Here is a 22,518-nt window from a genome sequence, read left to right as displayed (position 1 = left end):
AAGAAAAAATTGTTTTTGCCTTGCTGACGTCACAATCTACTTTCTTCCGTAACCAACTGAAACCTTGGGGATGAGGAAGTGCTTTTAATGGTATATTGGCGAATTAAATTTGCTATTGAAAAGGCTACACTTGTACTTTATTATCTAATTTTCCAACCGTCTCACTGTATCTATTTTGCCAAGAATAGCCACTAGGACTGCCATAAAAAATGAAAAAGGAACATGATAATCAAGAAATATCGCAAGAGACTATGAAAATTTATAAATCTTCAGTTGAGTAGCAGATCTCAAGTGCCTATGTTTATTGTCTTTGTCAAAGATTTAAAACACCAATCTCTGCTATAATTCACGCGAAACTAATTACGTTATGCTACGTTCAGTTCGTGTTAGCACATATTACGAAATGGATGTCTAGGCTGCAAATGTAATTACCTCATTACGCCACAGAGAACCGAGGCAGGTGCACGGAAATATTTATTCAAGCGTAATATGTGTTCACGGAGAGCATTATAGTATTTAGGTAGGTCCGCGTACACTCTACGCTGGCAATCACGGTACAAAATGACGCAAAAGGGACATCTTATAGTACAGAATACACAGTATTTTCAGACTACGTACTAAGGCGTCTGTAAATAATGTGACTAATGAGAGTTTGCAGTACAACATAATTGACAACATTTCACTCCACAAACGGAAATTCAAGTACGACAAACAATAGATGGAAATACAAATACTTTGTCGTGTATGGTAGGGAAAATTATATTTACGCTATTATTATCAAAACACTGTAATTGAACATGAATTACTATCTCTGCGCCGGAACACATAAACGATATTCAGGAATTGGAACTGTCAATACACTCTGTTACTACATGTAAAAATAGTGGAATACATGGACATATCATTTTCTAAATTTATATTATAAGTTTTTCTATTTTGCTTTTCCTCTCCGTAATTCTTATATAAGAATTTCTGTTACCTTTTTTTTTATTTTCCCGCTTCTCTTCGTACTACATAACCTACAGTCTGAAACAAGGTATCGTTTTATTAGAAGACCTATGTTTTTCTCTATTCGCTTGCCATCACAGCTGTTTTCTTTGAAAGCTTTTTAAACCATGCGCAATCGATCACCAGCCACCTTGTAGAGGTTCGCAGCAATCCATCTCACAAGACGATTTCTTCATTGGTTGTAGCGGGGCAGTGGGTTGGAGCCTACGCTTCATACTATACGTTTGATTCCGATTTTTACCTCCTGAATTATTGCTTAATAGAACTCATGGCAAATGCTAACTAGGGAAGTGAACGATGATGTAGGAAAAAAACCTTTATGGAGTATTTTTGCATAAATGAACGATTTTACGAGCTACTGTTAACTCTAGTTACGCGCAAACGACTGCGTACGAACTATGCTGCTGAGAGTGAGAATGGCCGACTATAAAGCACGTCAATATTATGAACTGTGGATGGTGAGGTGTGTGGTCGATACAAAAGTCGAGCGCCATGGTCCAATCATTCTGTGACGGCCTAATGTGAAATTTGCAAAAAATATTACGTGAAAATAAAACTATAAACGTGTAGCAAATTAAATTTTAAATGCCGTTTCTTCTTCATGAAACTGGGTTTAAGATGGCGAACATGGTAAAAAAAATTAGGGAAGATCCAAAAAACCATTTTTCTTGATTACCTAAAAAAACTGTAGGTTCGATCGAAAAATAATGAATGAGGAATCTGTAGGACGTGAAAGGATCTACTGATTGTTATTTTATTGTATCGATAGGTTTGTTACGAGATACATCCAAAAATCATTAAAAATAAAAGTCTCTGTAACTTCTTAACAGTCACGTTCCCATAAGTGCTGTGAAATCTAACTATGGCCCTCGGTAAGTTAAAAACGTACGTGTTTGAAATACTAAATGTTAATTATTTCCGGAGGCATATCGATTTTTTCAGTGACTTCATCTTCTCATTGGATGGCCCTATAGTAATGTTTTTAGGAAAATAAATTTGAAAGAAAGAAACTGCTGACATTTACCGCGAATTTTAAAAATAGTTACCTCTACAATTTGATTAGAAGAAGGGATCGGTTGGTAGGACATGTTCTGAGGCATCAAGGGATCACCAATTTAGTATTGGAGGGCAGCGTGGAGGGTAAAAACCGTAGAGGGAGACCAAGAGATGAATACACCAAGCCGATTCAGAAGGATGTAGGTTGCAGTAGGTACTGGGAGATGAAGAAGCTTGCACAGGATAGAGTAGCATGGAGAGCTGCATCAAACCAGTCTCAGGACTGAAGACCACAACAACAACAACAATTTCTACAATTTTGGAACCGAGATAATTAGTAACCGATATGTTGCATTTATTTATTTTGTACCAGAAATAAGTAATTACTAAAATAAGAAAGAAAGTCTTATGGAAGGTAGCAACAAGTATATCGCAAGTATCGTCAGTTAAGCAAAACATTTAAGGTTAAGGTATTAATTCAAAAATATTGTTTTAGTGATACAATGTTATTTTGAAACGACTTCAAACGTAAACAAAATGTAAATTAAATAAAAATTAAATATTATGTCGTCAAGGTACTGCAGAATGTTACAGAAGATTTGAACGTGATCCGGAAGCGAGATACCAAACTCCTTACAAGCGCACCCCATTTGAAATCACAGCGGCCCCAAGCTTAGTTACTTAAAAAACACACCCAATAAAACTGTAAGTTAATCAAAGTATTTTTTATTCCTTGCAATTAATATAATAGTAAAAATTATTTAACAGCATGGTAGCACAACTCTTTGCGAAGAAATTGAGCCTAAAACCGTTACAGTAAGGCCATCCGCTGAGAAGATCCTGCCAGTAACCGAGAGCGCTACCGTTTTAAAAAATCGATATACCTCAAAAAATAATATGTTTTCCTTCTTGAAACAAGTACGTTTTTGACTTACTGCGGGCTATACTTACAGTAAATAGCAAGTATGAGAAAGTGAATACTAATAGAACCCGACTTTAACAATTTTTTCGATATATATCGAAACAAAAAGCAATCGATACATGTAGAAAAGCATTAGATAGATATTTTTTGCCCTACAACTTTCTAACTTAACAATTTTCGATCGGAGCTATAGCGTTTTGCGTACCTCTTCAAGTAGGCCAGTTTTAGTTGCAAACTGCATTTATCTGTTTACTGGCAATTACATATTTAAGGAATTTGGTTTTTTCCAACTATCAGGAGTTTTTCGACGATGGAGTGCTTTACTGGTAAATAGTTCTAGTGGCATCAGTCAGTGTATTATTCCCACCTACCAATATCTTGCGAAAATATAAAATAGTAATGTCCAAACCCACAGGAAGGGTTACCAACAGTTGTTCTTCCCTGCGTACTATACACGACTGGAGAGAGAAAGGGAACAACTAATGGTGGTACGGAAAGTACCCTCCGATACACACCGTAAGGTATCCTGCAGAATATAGATGTAGACGTAGATATTTCATCTCATTAATCGATTTATTTGTTAGGAAATTATGCTGCTGATGTGTAACGCTCCCTTTTCCCACAATTAACGAATGATGCTCTAACTGTTAAAGAAAGTATCAACACATGAAATACGTTCCCAGACGTGTACATGGCTCGACAAATTCTCAATTAATAAAAACCAGTACGTTTTCTGACGGCGAGTCTTCATCAGAAACAAGTGTATGGCTATGAATGCCCCGGCGAAGTGTGATAAACCTCTATTATTTTGTATACATATAAATGTTCTGGCGAACAGAATAGACAGTATTCTGCGGTTGTTTGTTGATGACGCTGTGTGTACGGGAACTGTAAGGTGTCAGGCAAATCCAACACCTTCCATGAAAACCCTGACATGATAAGCAAATCCAGTAGTAAGTCACATAGCTCCGAATAAATCGTGACATTAAATTAACCAAAGTAATACGAGTAACGAGAGAGCAAATGGAATACCACAGACTAACACAAGAATGCCTAAATGCATGTCATACCTTCCCACCGTGAGACAAACGCAGTTCTGAGGGGAGAAACGAGAACAGAAGCCGAGAGCAGAACCGTGTTAAGCTGGAAGGCCCTACGATAAGGGACGGACACCCAAGTCGCCAGCTAACCGCTAGCATCACCCCAGCTGCAAGTTTTAGCGTGAGACTTTTTCGCGTCTCTGTTACGTCAGGACCACCACCCTAACCATGTTAAAAGATAGAGCCCTCCAGAAGAACAGTATAGATCTTATGATAACACTAAAAGGACCACACCAGCTGCAAGTTTTAGTGTGAGACTTTCTCGTGTCTCTATTACGTTGTAAACTTTAAAAACATTGCCCCACCACGAAAAGTATAACGTTTGTCATTGGATGGACAGAATTTTTGTAGGCAGAGCTTAAGGTTAACATTGAGACCCTGATTGGTCAGATGAAAACACAGCCAGATAGTTTTTTTTAAACCAACTTCGGTAAATTATAGTAAGGAGGAGTTAGGAGGGGCGTTGCTTTAGAGACGGCGAGCTGGACGGAGCTACGCCGGCCGCCGCCCCCTGACGAACACTGACAAGGTAATGAATGCACACGATGCCACATTTTTGAGCGCATGAGGCTTCACTCAGAACTGCAGAAGTCTCATCTGTTACATCCCCTTTTTATGTAATACTTGTGTCGATCGTCAATTGAAGCTCATGGTATTCACATTTGCTATGTAAGTTAAAATCTGAAACGCGATGATTCTTCTGTTATATAATTATTGAGAAGCCACATCAGCCACTGTAATTTACGACAAGTTAGATAAGTAATTAAAGATAATTGAGGGTCACTGTAGACCATTTTGATAGTTTTCTCTTTTGTGAAACTTATTTTAAACCTGGATTATAGATGTGATATGGCATAGGTCATCCTTCGATCCATTGTAGAACTTGGAAACCCATTCAGGGAATATTGATTCACATTTTTGTTGAACGCAGTTGGTTTTTATCATCCTGTATTAAAACATTTCCTTTAATCAATAGTGCAATTTATAAACAATGTTTTGTGAGTAGAATAAAATTTCCAATGGTAAACTTAACAGCTTTTTCGACGTTATTTTACCAGCTAACTAAAAATAGGAAAGCCTTGAACCCCATCCACTACATTTAATTAGTATTAAGATTCTTTTACAGGGAGTGCAGTGGAGCTGACGCTGAAATCATTAAGTATTTGGTTATATCATCGCTAGTCTCACTGAACTCTTCTGAACTCTACATGTTATGTGTGGTCTGGCGTCTTCTTACCAGCAACACGTCCCAGGTTGAAACTGGTCAATTCCCTAAAAAACACGCTCAGAGCGTCGTTGCGCGAAAGTGGTAGGGAGACACTATATAGAACAAACAGACACCACGCAGAATGTTAGAGAATTGTTGATGACGCTGTGTGTACGGGAACGTGTCGTCGATGAGTGACTGTAGAAAGATACAAGACGTATTAGACAAAATTTCTAGCAGCTTTCACCAATGTCAGCTAGATCTAAATGTAGAAAAATGTAAGTTAATGCGGATTAGTAGGAAAAACAAACCTCTAATGTTTCAATACAGCATTACTACTTTCCTACTTGACACAGTAACGTCCTTTAAATACTTGGGCGTAAAGCTGTAAAGGTATATGAAATAGAACGTGTGTGTGACGACTGTTGTAGGGAAGGCAAATGGTCGACTAGGTTTATTCGGAGAATTTTAGGAGACAGTGGTTCATCTATAAAGGAGGCCGCAAATAGGACGCTAGTGCAACCTATTCTTGAGTACGACTCGAATGTTTGGGATTCGCACCTGGTCGGGGTAAAGGAACACAGCAATTCAGTGTCGGGCTGCTACGCTTTTCACCGGGAAGTTCGATCAACACGCAGGTATTACGGACATGCTAAGGAAATCAAATGGGAACACTTCCGAGAAAATTAAGAGAGCCACCATTCGAAGATGATTACAGAACGATTCTCCTGCCGCCAACATATATTTTGTGTAAGGAACACGGAAATAAGATACGAGAAATGGTTCGATGCGTCGGTGCCTCGGATATATACGGAGGCGTGCAGACAGTTGTTTTTTCCTCGCTCTGTTTTCGAGTGGAACAGGAAATGAAATGACTAATAGTGGCACAGAGTACCCTCCGCCTCGCACCGTACGGTGGTTTGCTGAATATGAATGTAGATGTAATCAAGGATGTTCCTCTCTAAAAGCATTTGTGCCTTGTTTTAAATAACGCAAACTTCACCAACATTTGCTAAACTGTTGGTTCTGTTGAGTAGCTGATTCGCCAGTTGCCTTTGAGGGAGCCTACAACTGTACCACTTTCACCAATGTACAGTGTTAACAACACGCCATGAATCATAGACCTTGCCACTGCTGGGGAGGCTTGCGTGCTTCGCCAATACAGATAGCAGAACCGTAGGTGCAACCAAAACGAAGGGGTCTCTGTTGAGAGGCAGACAAACATGTGGTTCTTGAAGAGCGGCAGCATCCTTTTCAGCAGTTGCATGAGCAACAGTCTGGATGATTGACTTAACTGGACTTGTAACATCTAGCAAAACAGCATTGCTTTGCTAGTACTGCGAACGGCTGCAAAAAAAAAAAAAAAAAAAAAAAAAAAAAAAAAAAAAAAAAAACGGGAAAACTACAGCCATAATTTTTCCCCAATGCATGCAGCTTTATTGTATGGCTAATGGTTATGACATCCCCTTGGGTAAAATATTCCGAAGGTAATATAGTTCCCCATTCGGATCTCCGGGCGGGGACTACTGAAGTGAACATTGCTATTAGAAGGAAAAAAAAGGGCGTCGTACGGATCGGAGCGTGTAATGTCAGATCCCTTAATCGCGCAGGAAGGATAGAAAATTTAAAAAGAGAAGTGGACAGCCTAAAGTTAGATGTAGTGGTAATTAGTGCAGTTCGGTGGCAGGAGGAACAGGACTTCTGGGGAGGTGAATACAGGGTTATATATACAAAATCAAACAGGAGTAATGCAAGAATAGGTTTCTTAATGAATAAAAAATAGGAACGCGGATAAGCTACAACGAACAGCATAGCGAAAGCAATATTGTAGCCAAGATAGACACGAATTCCAAGCCTACCACAGCAGTACAAGTATATATGCCTACTAGCTCTGCAGAAGATGAAGAGATTTAAGAAATGTATGATGAGGTAAAAGAAATTATTCAAATAGTTAAGGGACAGGAATGTTTAATAGTCATGGGGGACTGGAATTCGATAGTGGCAAAAGGAAGAGAAGATAAAGTAGTAGGGGATTATGGACGGGGGGTTGGGGGGGGGAGGGGTGGGGGGGGGGGGGGTAAGGATTGAAAGAGGAAGCCGCCTGGTGGAATTTTACACAGAGTGTAACTTAATCATCGCTAACACTTGGTTTAAGAGTCGTAAAAGAAGGTTGTATACGTGGAAGAGACTGGAGAGACGGCAATGTTTCAGATTGGTTATATAATGGTAAGACAAATATTTAGGAACCAGGTTTTAAACCGTAAGACATTTCCAGGGGCAGATCTGGAGTGGTGGCCGAATTCCGGGTAGATAAATATCCCCCTTTCTTGGTATTGCATTCCGTATCTCGCTCCGACAACCAGTAGTGAAAGTCATTCTGCTACGCAGTAATGAATTTGGTGGCAATGCTGTTAAAGTTTTGTTCACCACGTCTACTTTTGGATTGTGGTCTAGATAAATATTTTCTACAAAGTTCAATTGGAAGTTCTTTCTGATGTCAAGTAAGACGTACTTTCAAAGTACACTGAAGAGCCAAAGAAAGTGTTATATCTCCTTAATATGATGTAGGGCCCCCAGCGAGAACGCAGAAGTCTATATAAATGCAGCAAGGCCAGTGGAACGACAAAAAAAAAAATAAAAAAAAAAAAAAAAATTGGAACGACACATTTTGCACGGAGATATCAGACTTACTGCGTGGGTTCTGCCTTGGACTACATCAGAGCCGGGCAGATTTCAATCCGTTTTCGGTAAAAGTACGAAGTGAACTCGCGAGGACTGTACACTGCCCTGGAGCGCTTAGATTTCACGAAAGTAACTGTTTGTGTGGCACTCGTGATGTTGACAAAAGTGCGTGGCAAGTGGTGACATTATTTTCTGCTTTAAGCCGAGCAATTATTTTTCGGTGATTACAAGTCAGGACGACACATCATTTTACTTGAAACTTTCCGTTGAGATCACCTCTGAATTGTTAATAGTGCTGTTTGCGGTAGGGGTGTTAGTTACAATACTAAGACTTATTGCTTGTGCATGTGAAGTTTTTCAGAATATTTCAATCATTTAAAACTCAAAATTTTTATTTACAGGCACAGTTCCTTATCACAGTAAGTAAATAAAACGTGGCAAAATTTTAATTTAGTGAGCAAGAAATAAAAAGCAGCAAAATTTTCTTTTAATGAACACAAAGTGCAGTGTGAACTTGTAGACTGGATATTTTCTTCATCGCGTTCTGGTTGGGCACAAAAATAGAGTTCAGACTATGGAGGTCGGCGGAGAGAAGTGGAAAGCACTCAATGACAATTAAAAGATATTTTAATAAGGAAAAACACGGAGCATTTAATTATAACACTCCGCTCCACACGCTGCATAGACAGTAACTATGAAAGGGAATTTATAAATTCTGGTAAGTCGCATAAATAATACAGATCTTGGTGGCATTGAATCCTTTACTGTGCTGATGACGCATTTCGGGCATAACCATCATCGTATGACCATTTAAGATCATTACGTGCATTGACAAGAACGCTGAATAATGTTTGTACAAAGGTCAAGCAAAACATCTGTTGACGTGCAAAAAGGGTAGACAGAATCAATGTTAGCATATAAAAGTTCCGTGACTTTATGACCAAAAAATGTTTCGAATTGGTCTGAGCCCTATGGTACTTAACATCTGAGGTCATCAGTCCCCTAGAACTTAGAACTGCTTAAACGTAACTAACATAAGGACATCACACACATCCATGCCCGAAGCAGGATTCGTACCGGCGACCGTAGCAGTCGCGCGGCTCCGGAATGAAGCGCCTAGAACCACTCGGCCACCGCTCCTGGCCGACTTTATGACGTTTCCATGGTAAATTTTAGGTAACTACATTACCTCACGAACTACTAGTATGATAACAACCTGTAGCCGACTAAATAGACAGTCTGTAATACTGCAACTCTAGTCGGGTACTGGTTTGTCTACTCTTTGTACACGACAACATGTTTTGCCTGACCTTCGTATGGGCATTATTCAACGCTCTTGTCAATGCTTGCAGTGATCCTAAATGGTCATGTAATGATGGGCTACATCCGAAACACATCGTGAGCACAACATAGGATACAATACTATCTGGATTCCTATTACTTACGCGCCTTACCAGCACTTTTAAATTCACTTTCATTGTTACTATTATTACGGCCACACACCTCCACCAGGACTTCAGGACCGATTTAGAAGCTGTATAGACAGTTTGAACGTCGGTTTTAATCATAGTCCTAGCAAATAATATGGGCTAATATTCAAATGGATTTTGTTCAGACTGACATAGACCCTGGAACCTTCGCACTTTAACAAATTCGGGTTATGAATACAGGACTTTGGATGTGGACGATAACTGTGTAAGGAGCAGGTCCACAGCCGGAAAAAGATTTTCGTGCTCAGGACTGTGTGGCAGAGGCGAAAAGTAGGTCATACCTGTATCTGACAGCGAGCACGCTGGGAGAGAGACGGGATTTTTTTTTTCTGTGCCACAGTGTCAGAATGAATTACCTTGTTGAGAGGCTGGAGGGCTTACCTGTAGATTGGAGAGGTGGCGCCATCCTTGAACCATATGACGAGCGCGATTTCTCCCTCGGTGGGCAGGGCACACGGCAGCTCGATGGTCCCCCCTAGCACCGCGGTCACGTCTGTCACCGACACTGCAACACAACACATCACACACCGGGATCACTCCTGGGCGGCTAGCTGTGCTGGCGAGGTACAGAAGTATGGAAACGGTAGCGTCCCAGAAGTTCTCACTTAATTTGTGATAAGCAGATATTTGTGTGAAAATCACTGGAGAATAGCAGTAGCTGCTAACAGTCGTTAGGACACAACCCGGTAGCTTGTTGGTTCGAGATTTGAGGGCGCTCGAAATTTATTTATTGAGAGTAAGGGAGAAGATTTGGCGATGATAGTCATGTAGCCACTTAGGGAGGAGATTTAATGCTCTCAGTGAGTCACATAGCCACTATTAAGCCGCAAAATTACTGAAAATTTTTGGCAGTTTAAAAAAGTGTGCCGATCAGGCACTCGAACCTTTCTGGAACAAGGTAGGGCATGTGGTACTGGGCGAAGTAAAGATGAGATGGTGAGTCGTGAGTCGGGCTTGGGTAGCTCAGACAGCGGAGCATTTGCCCACGAAAAGCGAAGGTCACGGTTTCGTGTCCTAGCCCAGCACACAGTTTTAGTATGTGAAAATTTTTCCAATCAGCGCACATTTCGCTGAAGAGTGAAACTTCATTTCGCAGGTTTGAACGACATTGTGTGCCGTCTTCTTAGGGAGTTGATTGTTATTTAGTAGTTCGTGGGGTAGTTCAAAATATATTTACCAGAAATATACCATGGAACCGTCACGAAGGCACGGAACTTATATATGCTAACACTGCTTACGTCGATGTCTGTGACGGAAGAACATTAACATCGATGCAGATTTGTTAAAATCTCTGTTTTTATGTCGGGTTGGTGCTGTTGCCGAATCAAGTCTCACAACGAACATGCGATAATGTCTGAGCCGGCCGAAGTGGCCGTGCGGTTAAAGGCGCTGCAGTCTGGAACCGCAAGACCGCTACGGTCGCAGGTTCGAATCCTGCCTCGGGCATGGATGTTTGTGATGTCCTTAGGTTAGTTAGGTTTAACTAGTTCTAAGTTCTAGGGGACTAATGACCTCAGCAGTTGAGTCCCATAGTGCTCAGAGCCATTTGAACCATTTGATAATGTCTGATGAGCCAAAAATCCTGTTCCATACGTCTAGCTAATAGGCTTATGTGATCAAACCAGCCTTTCAGATCAGTAGGTACAATGCCAGCTTTAACAGGAACTGAGGCTGTACTTCTAGTGGTGCATGGAAATATGCGCTCGATGCTGGAAAGCTACACATAAATAATTTAATGTAATCAGCATCGCTTCTGATGTTTCCAATCACAGACAAGAAACAATAATATCTGGTAGCATGTGAGTGTACAGTGATTTCAGGACGTCTTCATGACGTTACACGGTCAACTAACTAAGCAAAAAGTACTGCGAGGCCAGCTGGTACGACATTGAAAGGCTGGAGATGACGACAAGATAACTCATTGAATGCCTAGGTTTGCACGTAAATATAAATATTATGCAGCAAGAATGTCGAGGACATTTATCCAATTCGTCATAGTGAAATACTAAGTTTTCGTAGCTGAGATTAAAGAACGGGCTCTGTAATGTCGTCCCCGTACTGTTGGTACGAACAGGTTCAAATGGTTCAAGTGGCTCTGAGCACTATGGGACTTAACTTCTGAGGTCATCAGTCCCCTAGAACTTAGAACTACTTAAACCTAACTAACCTAAGGACATCACACACATCCATGCCCGAGGCAGGATTCGAAACTGCGGCCGTAGCGGTTGCGCGGTTCCAGACTGTAGCGTCTAGAACCGCTGGGCCACTCCGGCCGGCGATAGGAACAGGCTTCAAATGAATTAAATCACAGTGAAACACACTGCCAGCTCACGATGATCCCAGGAATTTTGAACAAACAGGTTAGTATAATGTTCCGATCCCACGAATTTAAAACTCTTTGAGATCTATATCATTACAGACGAAGTAACGCTACCGTGTTGGCGTCGGAAGGCAATAGAAAGTCTCTTTAACGAGGAAACTGTTTTGGTTTTTGTCTGAAGTGCTTTAGAGAAACATTATATGACCTAAATAGTAATGGTGGTGGCCTATGTCGATACAAATACATTAACGTTAAACAGATTGTTACGTACAATAGGGACTGTCATTCTCATATGTTTAGTTCTCATATGTTTAGCAGGTAACTACTTGACGTTCTGTCTTTGCTCGTATCACTGACCCTAACATATTAACAGAATTAAAATATCGTGGTGTAATAATTCTATACAGGTAACTAACGTCTCCTACATACAGAAGTGCATCCTGCTATTCTAATGCACAGTATCACATTTCTAGAAAAGATTGAAATTGAATCAGCTTAATGAGACATTATACATTACATTTCTGCAAGAATATTTGTCTAGATGCGTTCTGAAGATATATTCTAACATTAATTTCACTAACAGTTGGTATTACGAAACGGTGAAGACTATACCCAAGTAACAGAGATATCATTCACTGACAACTTTGGAATTACGCAACGGACATCTGCATGAAGTGACCACGTCAGTGTCAGATTACGGTTGTTTGCTTCTTCGAAGGTAGACTACTCGTCAGGAAATACATTTTTAGCAGTATGCATGTTCTGCCAGATATATAGACCGGATGGTGCATCCAGTAAATGGAGGACATGTCCCAGTATTACATACAGAACACAATAAGCCGGTTTCGAAGGAGACCTGCAGGCCGCATCGTTCCCCTCTCGGGAAGAGGTAAGGGCCACCGCAATGAGTATGTGTCTGGCGAATAACTGTAGGCAAGAATTAATGACGCTCCTAGTAAGGAAGGAGAGAACTGAACTTAGTGCCCCGTAGACATTGAACTTATAAGAGAAGGAGCAGTATATCAGATGGAGTGGCGGTCGGGAAGAGGTGGGGGAGGAACCAATGCGATATTCTCGCACTGTCGTTTAGAGAAGTAAAGCAAAACCTGAAACAGTTAGCTGACTGCACATCATACTCCCAAGCTAACAGCCCAGAATTCGAAACCCGGGTTGGTCTTAGGATTTTTCTCTCACAGTTAAGATATGAACAAAGCATACTCCGCAGAGTTGTGTAATGGGCATAAAAATAGTCTTCAGTAACAACATCCTTTTTTCATCAATCATCATTATATGCTGTGTATAAAGAGGAACCATGGCAGATAAGAGCGGAATGTCGTCTAAACTGTAGTCATTAGCAGAGAGAACACAAGCTCGGATTGGATAAGGATCTTTGATTTTGACTCCAGACCCTTTGTGGAAACAGTGGTAAACATAAATGTAGATGGCAAGATAGGGATTTGAATCCAGTTCTCCAAAAAGCAACCCCCCCCCCCCCTCCCTTCGTCCGTAAAGAACCAAAACGTACCGCGATTATCTCGTGTGCTCCCTAAATCTGGTGAAATGTCAGGGCGGCGCAAAGCAAGGGTACAACACCATCACTACGATGAGGCCCTCAGAGGGACCGGTACAGTTCGTCACTGTTCAAATTATTCTGCGAAAACCGAGTAGGTATAATTTACTTGCATTTTAAAACAGCTTTATTTCACAATAATTTTATAATGCATACTTCTCTGTATCTGTCACACAAGGTAATTTTCAATAGAAAATCTCTTAAACTAAATGAAACCAGGGCTCCCTCTCTCCCCCTATCTCTCTCTCTCTCTCTCTCTCTCTCTCTCTCTCTCTCTCTCTTTCTCTCTCTCTCTCTCTCTCTCTCTCCTATTCGTAATGAAATGTTCCCATCAGTTTGTAATTCGCAGCTCAGTTTGCCATTCACCTGCTACGGTGGCAGAACTTAGAGGCTGCTGATGCTGAAACAGATCCACTGGAGAACCTGGGGCCTTTTGACTAGTTCCGTGGGATTCAAATCAATTAACCCCGCGCAAAGTTGAGCAACTACTCTGTCAGCCTGCGTCCTCCAACAAGGATCGGAAGCCCGTGTTAGACAGAAGCCACCTGGGCGGCAACTAATTAAGTACTTGTTTCCAGAGGGTTCACTTACCTTGCAGACGATAAACATCAAAACTGTGACAGAATTACCGTTATTGTCACGATGCATTCGATCTAACACAACCTCTAACTAAAATGACGTGAGAGATTTTTATTCAGATGATATGGGAGGTAATACCAAATTTTTATTTATTACACAAAAGCATATGCATGAACGCTTATTCAAGTTGCTATTATCAATTAAAATTTATATCACTGTTGCACTTCACTTACCACTTAGTTTAAGAAGTAAAATTGCTCGTATTTTCCATAAATTCTATTTCAGTGTTATAAAGGAAACATCGGATAATTTTTCCGTGCGATTTCGACTTTAATCGAAGAGAAAGTATAATTTAAGTGAACGAGTCAGAGCCAACAAGGAAATTCCTTTCACACGGGTGTCTGCTTCTGTTTGGGGATATTCTGTTGCCATCAAAGTATCGATACCAAGTCAGAGAGAGTATCAATGTCCATCCCGAAAGTACCAATATCTACACATATCAATCCTTTTTTATATTTTTTACGCAAATGAAGTAATGTTAAGTGTATGTGATATTTTAATTAATGCCAATTTTATTTTGTCTAATAAAACAATTAAATAATTCTATTTCTTGCTAATGAAAAACCCTAAACAAAAAGTCACCTTCCGGAACGGTTTCCAGAAAGAGCAACTAATGTATATATTTAGGGGACATCGAGATGGCTCATAGACTCACAGAAAATGGCAATAGCAAGAAAACGGTACAAAATGAAGCTAGTCGTCGAGTAGGAACGTAGGACATATGCAAACATGGTTAGGAAGAAACGTAAATTCAAGGAATTCTTAGCATTGATCCTACGGATTTTATCCAGGACTACGGATGTGAGTCGTAAATTCGCAGAATACATAAAATCCAAGTTTCACCTACGACACTTCCTAGCACTACGCATTTTAATATTATTTCCTACTCATTACTTTCTCAAAGCATCTTGTTACTTACTATAAACGACAGTTAGTCGTTCCTAAGTAGTGAATGAAATTAAACCGCAGACAAAGTTTAAAATAAAGACTCATAACCTATAAAATAATCTTGTACAGGAGTAAAATTTTATCGGAAGTATCAAAGAGAACTACACTCCTGGAAATGGAAAAAAGAACACATTGACACCGGTGTGTCAGACCCACCATACTTGCTCCGGACACTGCGAGAGGGCTGTACAAGCAATGATCACACGCACGGCACAGCGGACATACCAGGAACCGCGGTGTTGGCCGTCGAATGGCGCTAGCTGCGCAGCATTTGTGCACCGCCGCCGTCAGTGTCAGCCAGTTTGCCGTGGCATACGGAGCTCCATCGCAGTCTTTAACACTGGTAGCATGCCGCGACAGCGTGGACGTGAACCGTATGTGCAGTTGACGGACTTTGAGCGAGGGCGTTTAGTGGGCATGCGGGAGGCCAGGTGGACGTACCGCCGAATTGATTGCTCAACACGTGGGGCGTGAGGTCTCCACAGTACATCGATGTTGTCGCCAGTGGTCGGCGGAAGGTGCACGTGCCCGTCGACCTGGGACCGGACCGCAGCGACGCTCGGATGCACGCCAAGACCGTAGGATCCTACGCAGTGCCGTAGGGGACCGCACCGCCACTTCCCAGCAAATTAGGGACACTGTTGCTCCTGGGGTATCGGCGAGGACCATTCGCAACCGTCTCCATGAAGCTGGGCTACGGTCCCGCACACCGTTAGGCCGTCTTCCGCTCACGCCCCAACATCGTGCAGCCCGCCTCCAGTGGTGTCGCGACAGGCGTGAATGGAGGGACGAATGGAGACGTGTCGTCTTCAGCGATGAGAGTCGCTTCTGCCTTGGTGCCAATGATGGTCGTATGCGTGTTTGGCGCCGTGCAGGTGAGCGCCACAATCGGGACTGCATACGACCGAGGCACACAGGGCCAACACCCGGCATCATGGTGTGGGGAGCGATCTCCTACACTGGCCGTACACCACTGGTGATCGTCGAGGGGACACTGAATAGTGCACGGTACATCCAAACCGTCGTCGAACCCATCGTTCTACCATTCCTAGACCGGCAAGGGAACTTGCTATTCCAACAGGACAATGCACGTCCGCATGTATCCCGTGCCACCCAACGTGCTCTAGAAGGTGTAAGTCAACTACCCTGGCGAGCAAGATCTCCGGATCTGTCCCCCATTGAGCATGTTTGGGACTGGATGAAGCGTCGTCTCACGCGGTCTGCACGTCCAGCACGAACGCTGGTTCAACTGAGTCGCCAGGTGGAAATGGCATGGCAAGCCGTTCCACAGGACTACATCCAGCATCTCTACGATTGTCTCCATGGGAGAATAGCAGCCTGCATTGCTGCGAAAGGTGGATATACACTGTACTAGTGCCGACATTGTGCGTGCTCTGTTGCCTGTGTCTATGTGCCTGTGGTTCTGTCAATGTGATCATGTGATGTATCTGACCCCAGGAATGTGTCAATAAAGTTTCCCCTTCCTGGGACAATGAATTCACGGTATTCTTATTTCAATTTCCAGGAGTGTATTATCAGGTTTCACTTTCATACTACATAATGAAACAAGATCACAGGCGGAGAAAACGTAATTTATACTTTACTTCATCCGTGTTACGAGTGCATTTAATGAGCATAAAAATTGTCTTCAGTAACCACATCCTTTTATCATCAATGTCATTTTCTTTAGTATATTGACATTCCGCGGAGTTGTGTAATGGGCATAAAAATAGTCTTCAGTAACAACATCCTTTTTTCATCAATGTTATTTTCTTAAGTATATTGACATTCCGCAGAGTTGTGCTCCAATTTTCAGGTGTGACAACTCTTACTTCATGTCAGTAAAACACTTCGTTTCCTGGGAACATGACATGATTGCTACAATAAAAATATCTAACTTCACGTTAAGCATACTGGATTTACATTTCCAGCGGCCAGTATAGCTGTACGCGTTGTCAACCTCAGAATATTATAATACACCGATCTCAGAAACTATACTACATTTCCTGCTAGTGACTAACATACTGACTGCAAATAGTCATAGGTCAGCCTGAAAGAATCTCTGTAGTCCCTGAAAATACTTTTGAAAGCTCTCCTATTCAGTTCTCCGTTCAGCGTAGGACAATCTTCACAGTATATTAAACGCACAAATATTTGTGTATCTGCTGTAGATTAGTTTGTCAACGTCTATTCTCTGTAGATAATGTCACAATGGACTCAGTCTCATACATTAAAATGGGACGTTGTCGCAGTTTTCCAAACTCATATTACGTAAAGCTGTGATCATTCTACCTGAGTATCCATTCATTTAGCTAATGTTGTAAGCGTGTTTATTATCTCCTTGAGATCTGATATTGGTAACGGTAATGTCTGCGACAAGAAAGACTGCCTACTTATTCCTTCCGATTTAGCAAAATGTGTGTGTGTGAGCAAATTAAATGTGACGATACAAATGTATCGATCTGTCGCCGAAGCATATTCTGGTTGTCCAAACATGACCGTACATATCGCAGTTTTTAACGCCATGAAAAATTTTTACCCTCAACCACTCGGTAGTGGCGCAAAATTCTGATCAAAATCTAAATTGTATATTGAGCCTAAGTCATTCACAATTCACAGTGCTGTACGCTGTATCTGTATGATCGTGTCTCGATTGTTCATATCTTATCAAAAGATTCATCAAGGTGTTTCACAGGAGTATGAGGTTCTTGTTTCTCAGTTGCGCAGAAACATACCATTTCATTATATGTGCAAGCTTTCATTACATCACTATATAATGGTAAATATTTGAAGCACAATTATGTTTTCTGGGAGCTTTACGCTGCCGTCCTAATCAGTCAGTGACAAGGGAACACTCACAGCCACATTAAAATACGCAAGATAAAACCTGGAGATAAGCAAACTATCACTAATTAGAAAACCATTTCTCTCCTTTCAGTCTTCTTAAAAGCGCGTTGACAGAACAGTTTATGATATAATACCGCATGATCTCTGAGACGGACTGAATCTCATAATGGATCTCCACCGGGAAAAACATACAGTACCACCTGAATTTGGAAGAGAGGTTAGGAGTTAACTTCCGGTCGACAATGACGTCTTTAGAGACGGAGCACAAGTTCTGTTTAGGAATGGATGGGAAGGAAATCAGCCGTGCTCTATCGAATTTACCATTTTGGCATTCACGTAAAACGATTTAGAGGGATCATGGAAAATTTAAATCTAAATGGGGGAGCGGGGATTTGTATCGTCGTCGACATGTTTACTTGTCCAGTGTCTCAACCACCGCGCCAGCTAGTGCGGTCTTGGCTGCTGAAGTCCCAGAAAAGTTAAATAAATAAAATTATCATGTTGATTTGCCTTGTGACCTTACCGAAGACCTGATTGTGTGAACATCTTAGTTTTAAATGGTGTACTGATATATTATGGCACTGATTGCATACCTTCTCTAGGGATGGATAATAGAAAATATAGGATCAGACAGACGGTTTCCCAGTAATGAAACTAAGCTCAGAATAGGGAAGCATATTGTGTGGGTTCATAAAGTTTCTCTCTGCATCCAATCCAATTCTTACTCTCCAGGAATTATCTTCCGTTAACTTTAGACGGCTGCTCAAAATCTGCAATATTTGCCAGTTACACAAGCATGCCAGAACACAAACTTACGAGATATATGATCGATGATAACTGATCAGATCTTCAGTTGGTTCACAGTAACTATATCTTAATTTGAGAAAGACTCGTAGAATGTAATTGAAAACAAGTAAAAATGACCTTCCAGTACATGATGTAGTGATTGATCATAAGCGAACGTCACTGTAGTGGGTTACATTTCCTACAGTACAACTGGATAACGAATCAAAACAGAGTGAACACATAGATAAAGTAAACAAGAAGCTTAGTTCCACATCTTTTATTTCGTTGGCCACAAGACAAAGTTGTTACCTCATTTTCCATAAATACGTTCCCTGCAGTCTTCATTAGCTATCTTGGTAGGGAGTGCACCACATACAAATAAAAGTATTTAATTTGAGTAAGCGAGCGGTAAGAATACCGTGTAAAGCAGATAACCGCACATCTTACATGCCACTCTTTCAGGACCTCGGCGTTCTTTGTGTACATACTTCCCCGTACATTTGCTTATGAATATTTCTTGGTATTGATAGTAAAAGTTAACTCAAGAACACAGATGCAGTTTCATAATATAGATAACATAGAACACAAAACGGCTTTTCATTTTGACATTGCCTGCTCGTCTACGGCTCAGACAGTTGTTCAGTACCTAGGCGCAAAAGGACTTCAACAAGCAATATTCGAATATAAAGAAAAAATTGACAACCCCTGTCTGATCAAATAAAAATTATGAAATGCCTCCTCAAGCTACTATTTCTACAAATTAAGTGATTTTCTAGTCTCTAGGAATTACAACTCCTCTTAGCTGCATGGCAAATTGAAATGTTCAGCGCATGGCTGCACAATATTTGCTAGCGAATTGCTGTCATGCCTGTGTTGTTGTAGACGTAGATAATTATTTGCTTTGAAATTCATTAATCCTGGCAGTACCAAGAGGAGTGGATACTTTACGCGCACCATTCAAAAATATCGTAATCTATTAAGTTCCTTCGTATTTTAAAAATTCGAAAAATGAATTATTCTACAAAATTACATAAACGCTTTAATTGTTTTCATTAAACGTAACCCAAAAGCTTAAGTCTTACTAGTAGTAGCGGTCACTTTCCCCAAAGAATGTCATATTCAATATTTTCAGATTCTGTACCGTACTTTCCCATCATTATCATACTGAAGCATATGTTGTGAGCAAAAGTCCACAACAATTAACGAAATCTGAATTTTTTAAATTTATTTGTAGGGTGGTCGTAAAGTATCCTCGCCCCGTGTTAGTACACTTTATTAAAAGGATGTTGATATCACTAACAGAGTGCTAAACGGTATTTTCATGTTCTTGACACTAGTAACAAATCAGTACCTTTTTAAAAAGTGTGTTGCTAAAATAAGTCCACTACTAGTTAACGAATTTCGTTTCTTTAAATCTTTTTTATGGTAGGCGTAAAGTATCCTTCCACGGTAATGCGCATTGTGGAAAATGCGTGGGTATTGCTAGGATTAATGTCATCCGTAGATATAGTCATGGAAAAAAATAACAACACCAAAGTTTGTAGGCGTGTTCCTACATCTGAAATATTATATCTACTCAGATTTCGCAACAGTCGCATGAGATTGGCGGTTGCAGTGGCACTATGGGGATGCAAATCAGGTCTGCCTTAAATGCATGATATAAAGGTTGTGGGCGCTAGTTATCTTTGAAATTTAAGGTGGTGAGATGATGTTGATCAAAAATGCCTTTAAGGCGACAAGACGCCATTATCAATAAGACACTAAGTTTGAATGCTCCCAGATTTCCGATAGTTATCCTGCTTCACTTTTTATAAGCGTTAATAAGGATGAGTGTCTCAATGAATTTCTCTCTGATCTATGTCAAAGCTATTGACATAACGACATGAAAATAAACATATAGCACAATAGTACACTGCCAACTATAAATTGTGGCTAAACATAGGGCAGAATACAGAATAAAACTCCGTTTACAAAGCGAACATCGGGTATTTTGTGTTGGTGTGCGATGTAACAATTTTTATATTCTCGTGCTCTGTACCAGCGAGGAGTTTAAGAGTACCAGGAAATACATCTTATTAAGACTTGTCTCACCTTACGCTTCTAACTTACGTCCTAAACCGAAGAATAGGAGCCCAGTACGCAGATATTTTATTCTTCTGCATTTTTAGTTTGTAATAAATTTCTGCTCCGCTGTACAAGCGTTCTTTGTTACGCGTTGAATAAATCGTACCCCGTTCTTTGTGGACTAAGCTGTATTATTCTGGACTGCTGGAGCGTACGGTAAAATATCTCACGAAAGTTGGTGCAAACTTCAGGTTTAATTTCGTTTACTTGAAACTTCTGCTTACGCCTTTTGCGCGTATTCTAAGGGAAGCAGAACTGAATAATATAAGAGAAACGTTTCTCTGAGGACCTATGAAATCTCGGTTACCACAGTTCATACCATATAACTTTACATGTGATATTGTTACGTTTTATGTGTGGGAGAATAGATAGTGAAATGCATGGAGTCGAGTCCAGCAGGACACACATACAAAATGAAATTAATAAATGCAAGTTAACGTACAGCATCATACACTACTGGCCATTAAAATAGCTACACCAAGAAGAAATGCAGATCATAAACGGGTATTCATTGGACAAATATATTATACTAGAACTGACATGTGACTACATTTTCACGCAACTTGGGTGCATTGATCCTGAGAAATCAGTACCCAGAACAAGCACCTCTTCCCGTAAAAACAACCTTGATACGCCTAAGCACTGTGTCAAACAGAGCTTGGATGGCGTGTACAGGTACAGCTACCCACGTAGATTCATCACAATACTACAGGTTATCAAGACTAGTGAGTGGCGTATTGTGACGAGCCAGTTGCTCGGCCACCATTGACCAGACGTTTTCAATTGGTGAGAGATCTGGAGAATGTGCTGGCAATGGCAGCAGTCGAACATTTTCTGTATCCAGGAAGTCCCGTACAGGACCTGCAAGATGCGCTCGTGCATTATCCTGCTGAAATGTAGGTTTTCGCAGGGATCGAATGAAGGGTAGAGCCATGGGTCGTAACAAATCTGAAACGTAACGTCCACTGGTCAAAGTGCCGTCAATGCGAACAAGAGGTGACCGAGACGTGTAACCAATTGCACCCTATACCATCACGCCGGATGACACGCCAGTATGGCGATGACGAATACACGCTTCCAATGTGCGTTCACCGCGATGGCGCCAAACACGGATGCGACCATCATGATGCTGTGAACAGAACCTGGATTCATCCGAAAGAATGACTTTTTGCCATTCGCGCACCCAGGTTCGTCGTTGAGAGCGCCATCGCAGGCGCTCCTGTCTGTGATGCAGCGTCAAGGGTAACCGCAGCCATGCCCTCCGACCTGATAGTCCATGTTGCTGCAAACGTCGTCGAACTGTTCGTGCCGGCCGCGGTGGCCGAGCGGTACTAGGCACTACAGTCTGGAACCGTGCGACATCTACGGTCGCAGGTTCGAATCCTGCCTCGAGCATGGATGTGTGTGATGTCCTTAGATTAGTTAGGTTTAAGTGGTTCTAGGTTCTAGGGGACTGATGACCTCAGAAGTTGAGTCCCATAGTGCTCAGAGCCATTTGAACTGTTCTTGCAGATGATTGTTGTCTTGCAAACGTCCCCATCAGTTGACTCAAGGACCGAGACGTAGTTGCACGATCCGCTACAGCCATGCGGATAAGATGCCTGTCATCTCGAGTGCTAGTGATACGAGGCCGTTGGGATCCAGCACGGCTTTCTGTATTACCCTCCTGAACCCACCGATTCCATATTGTGCTAACCGTCATTGGATCTCGACCAACGCGAGCAGCAATTTCGCGATACGATAAACCGGACTCCCTACAATCGAACCTTTATCAAAGTCGGGAACGTGATGGTACGCATTTCTCCTCCTTACACGAGGCATCACAACAACGTTTCATTAGGCAACACCTGTCAACTGCAGTTTGTGTATGAGAAATCGG

General features: G+C 41.3%; 1 protein-coding gene across 1 annotated transcript in view; it reads right to left on the bottom strand.

The window, feature by feature from the left end:
- The window catches only part of LOC124595544, a 699,724-nt gene that overhangs the window by 127,900 nt on the left and 549,306 nt on the right, over positions 1-22,518 (bottom strand). Inside the window, exon 2 of the mRNA XM_047134325.1 lies at positions 9,787-9,910. Coding sequence (XP_046990281.1) covers positions 9,787-9,910 — 124 coding nt within the window. The remainder of the gene's footprint in view (positions 1-9,786; positions 9,911-22,518) is intronic.

This window comes from Schistocerca americana, chromosome 1, assembly GCF_021461395.2.
Source record: "Schistocerca americana isolate TAMUIC-IGC-003095 chromosome 1, iqSchAmer2.1, whole genome shotgun sequence".
In the NCBI taxonomy this organism is placed as follows: Eukaryota; Metazoa; Arthropoda; class Insecta; order Orthoptera; family Acrididae; genus Schistocerca; species Schistocerca americana.
This window is presented reverse-complemented; position numbering and strand designations above follow the sequence as displayed.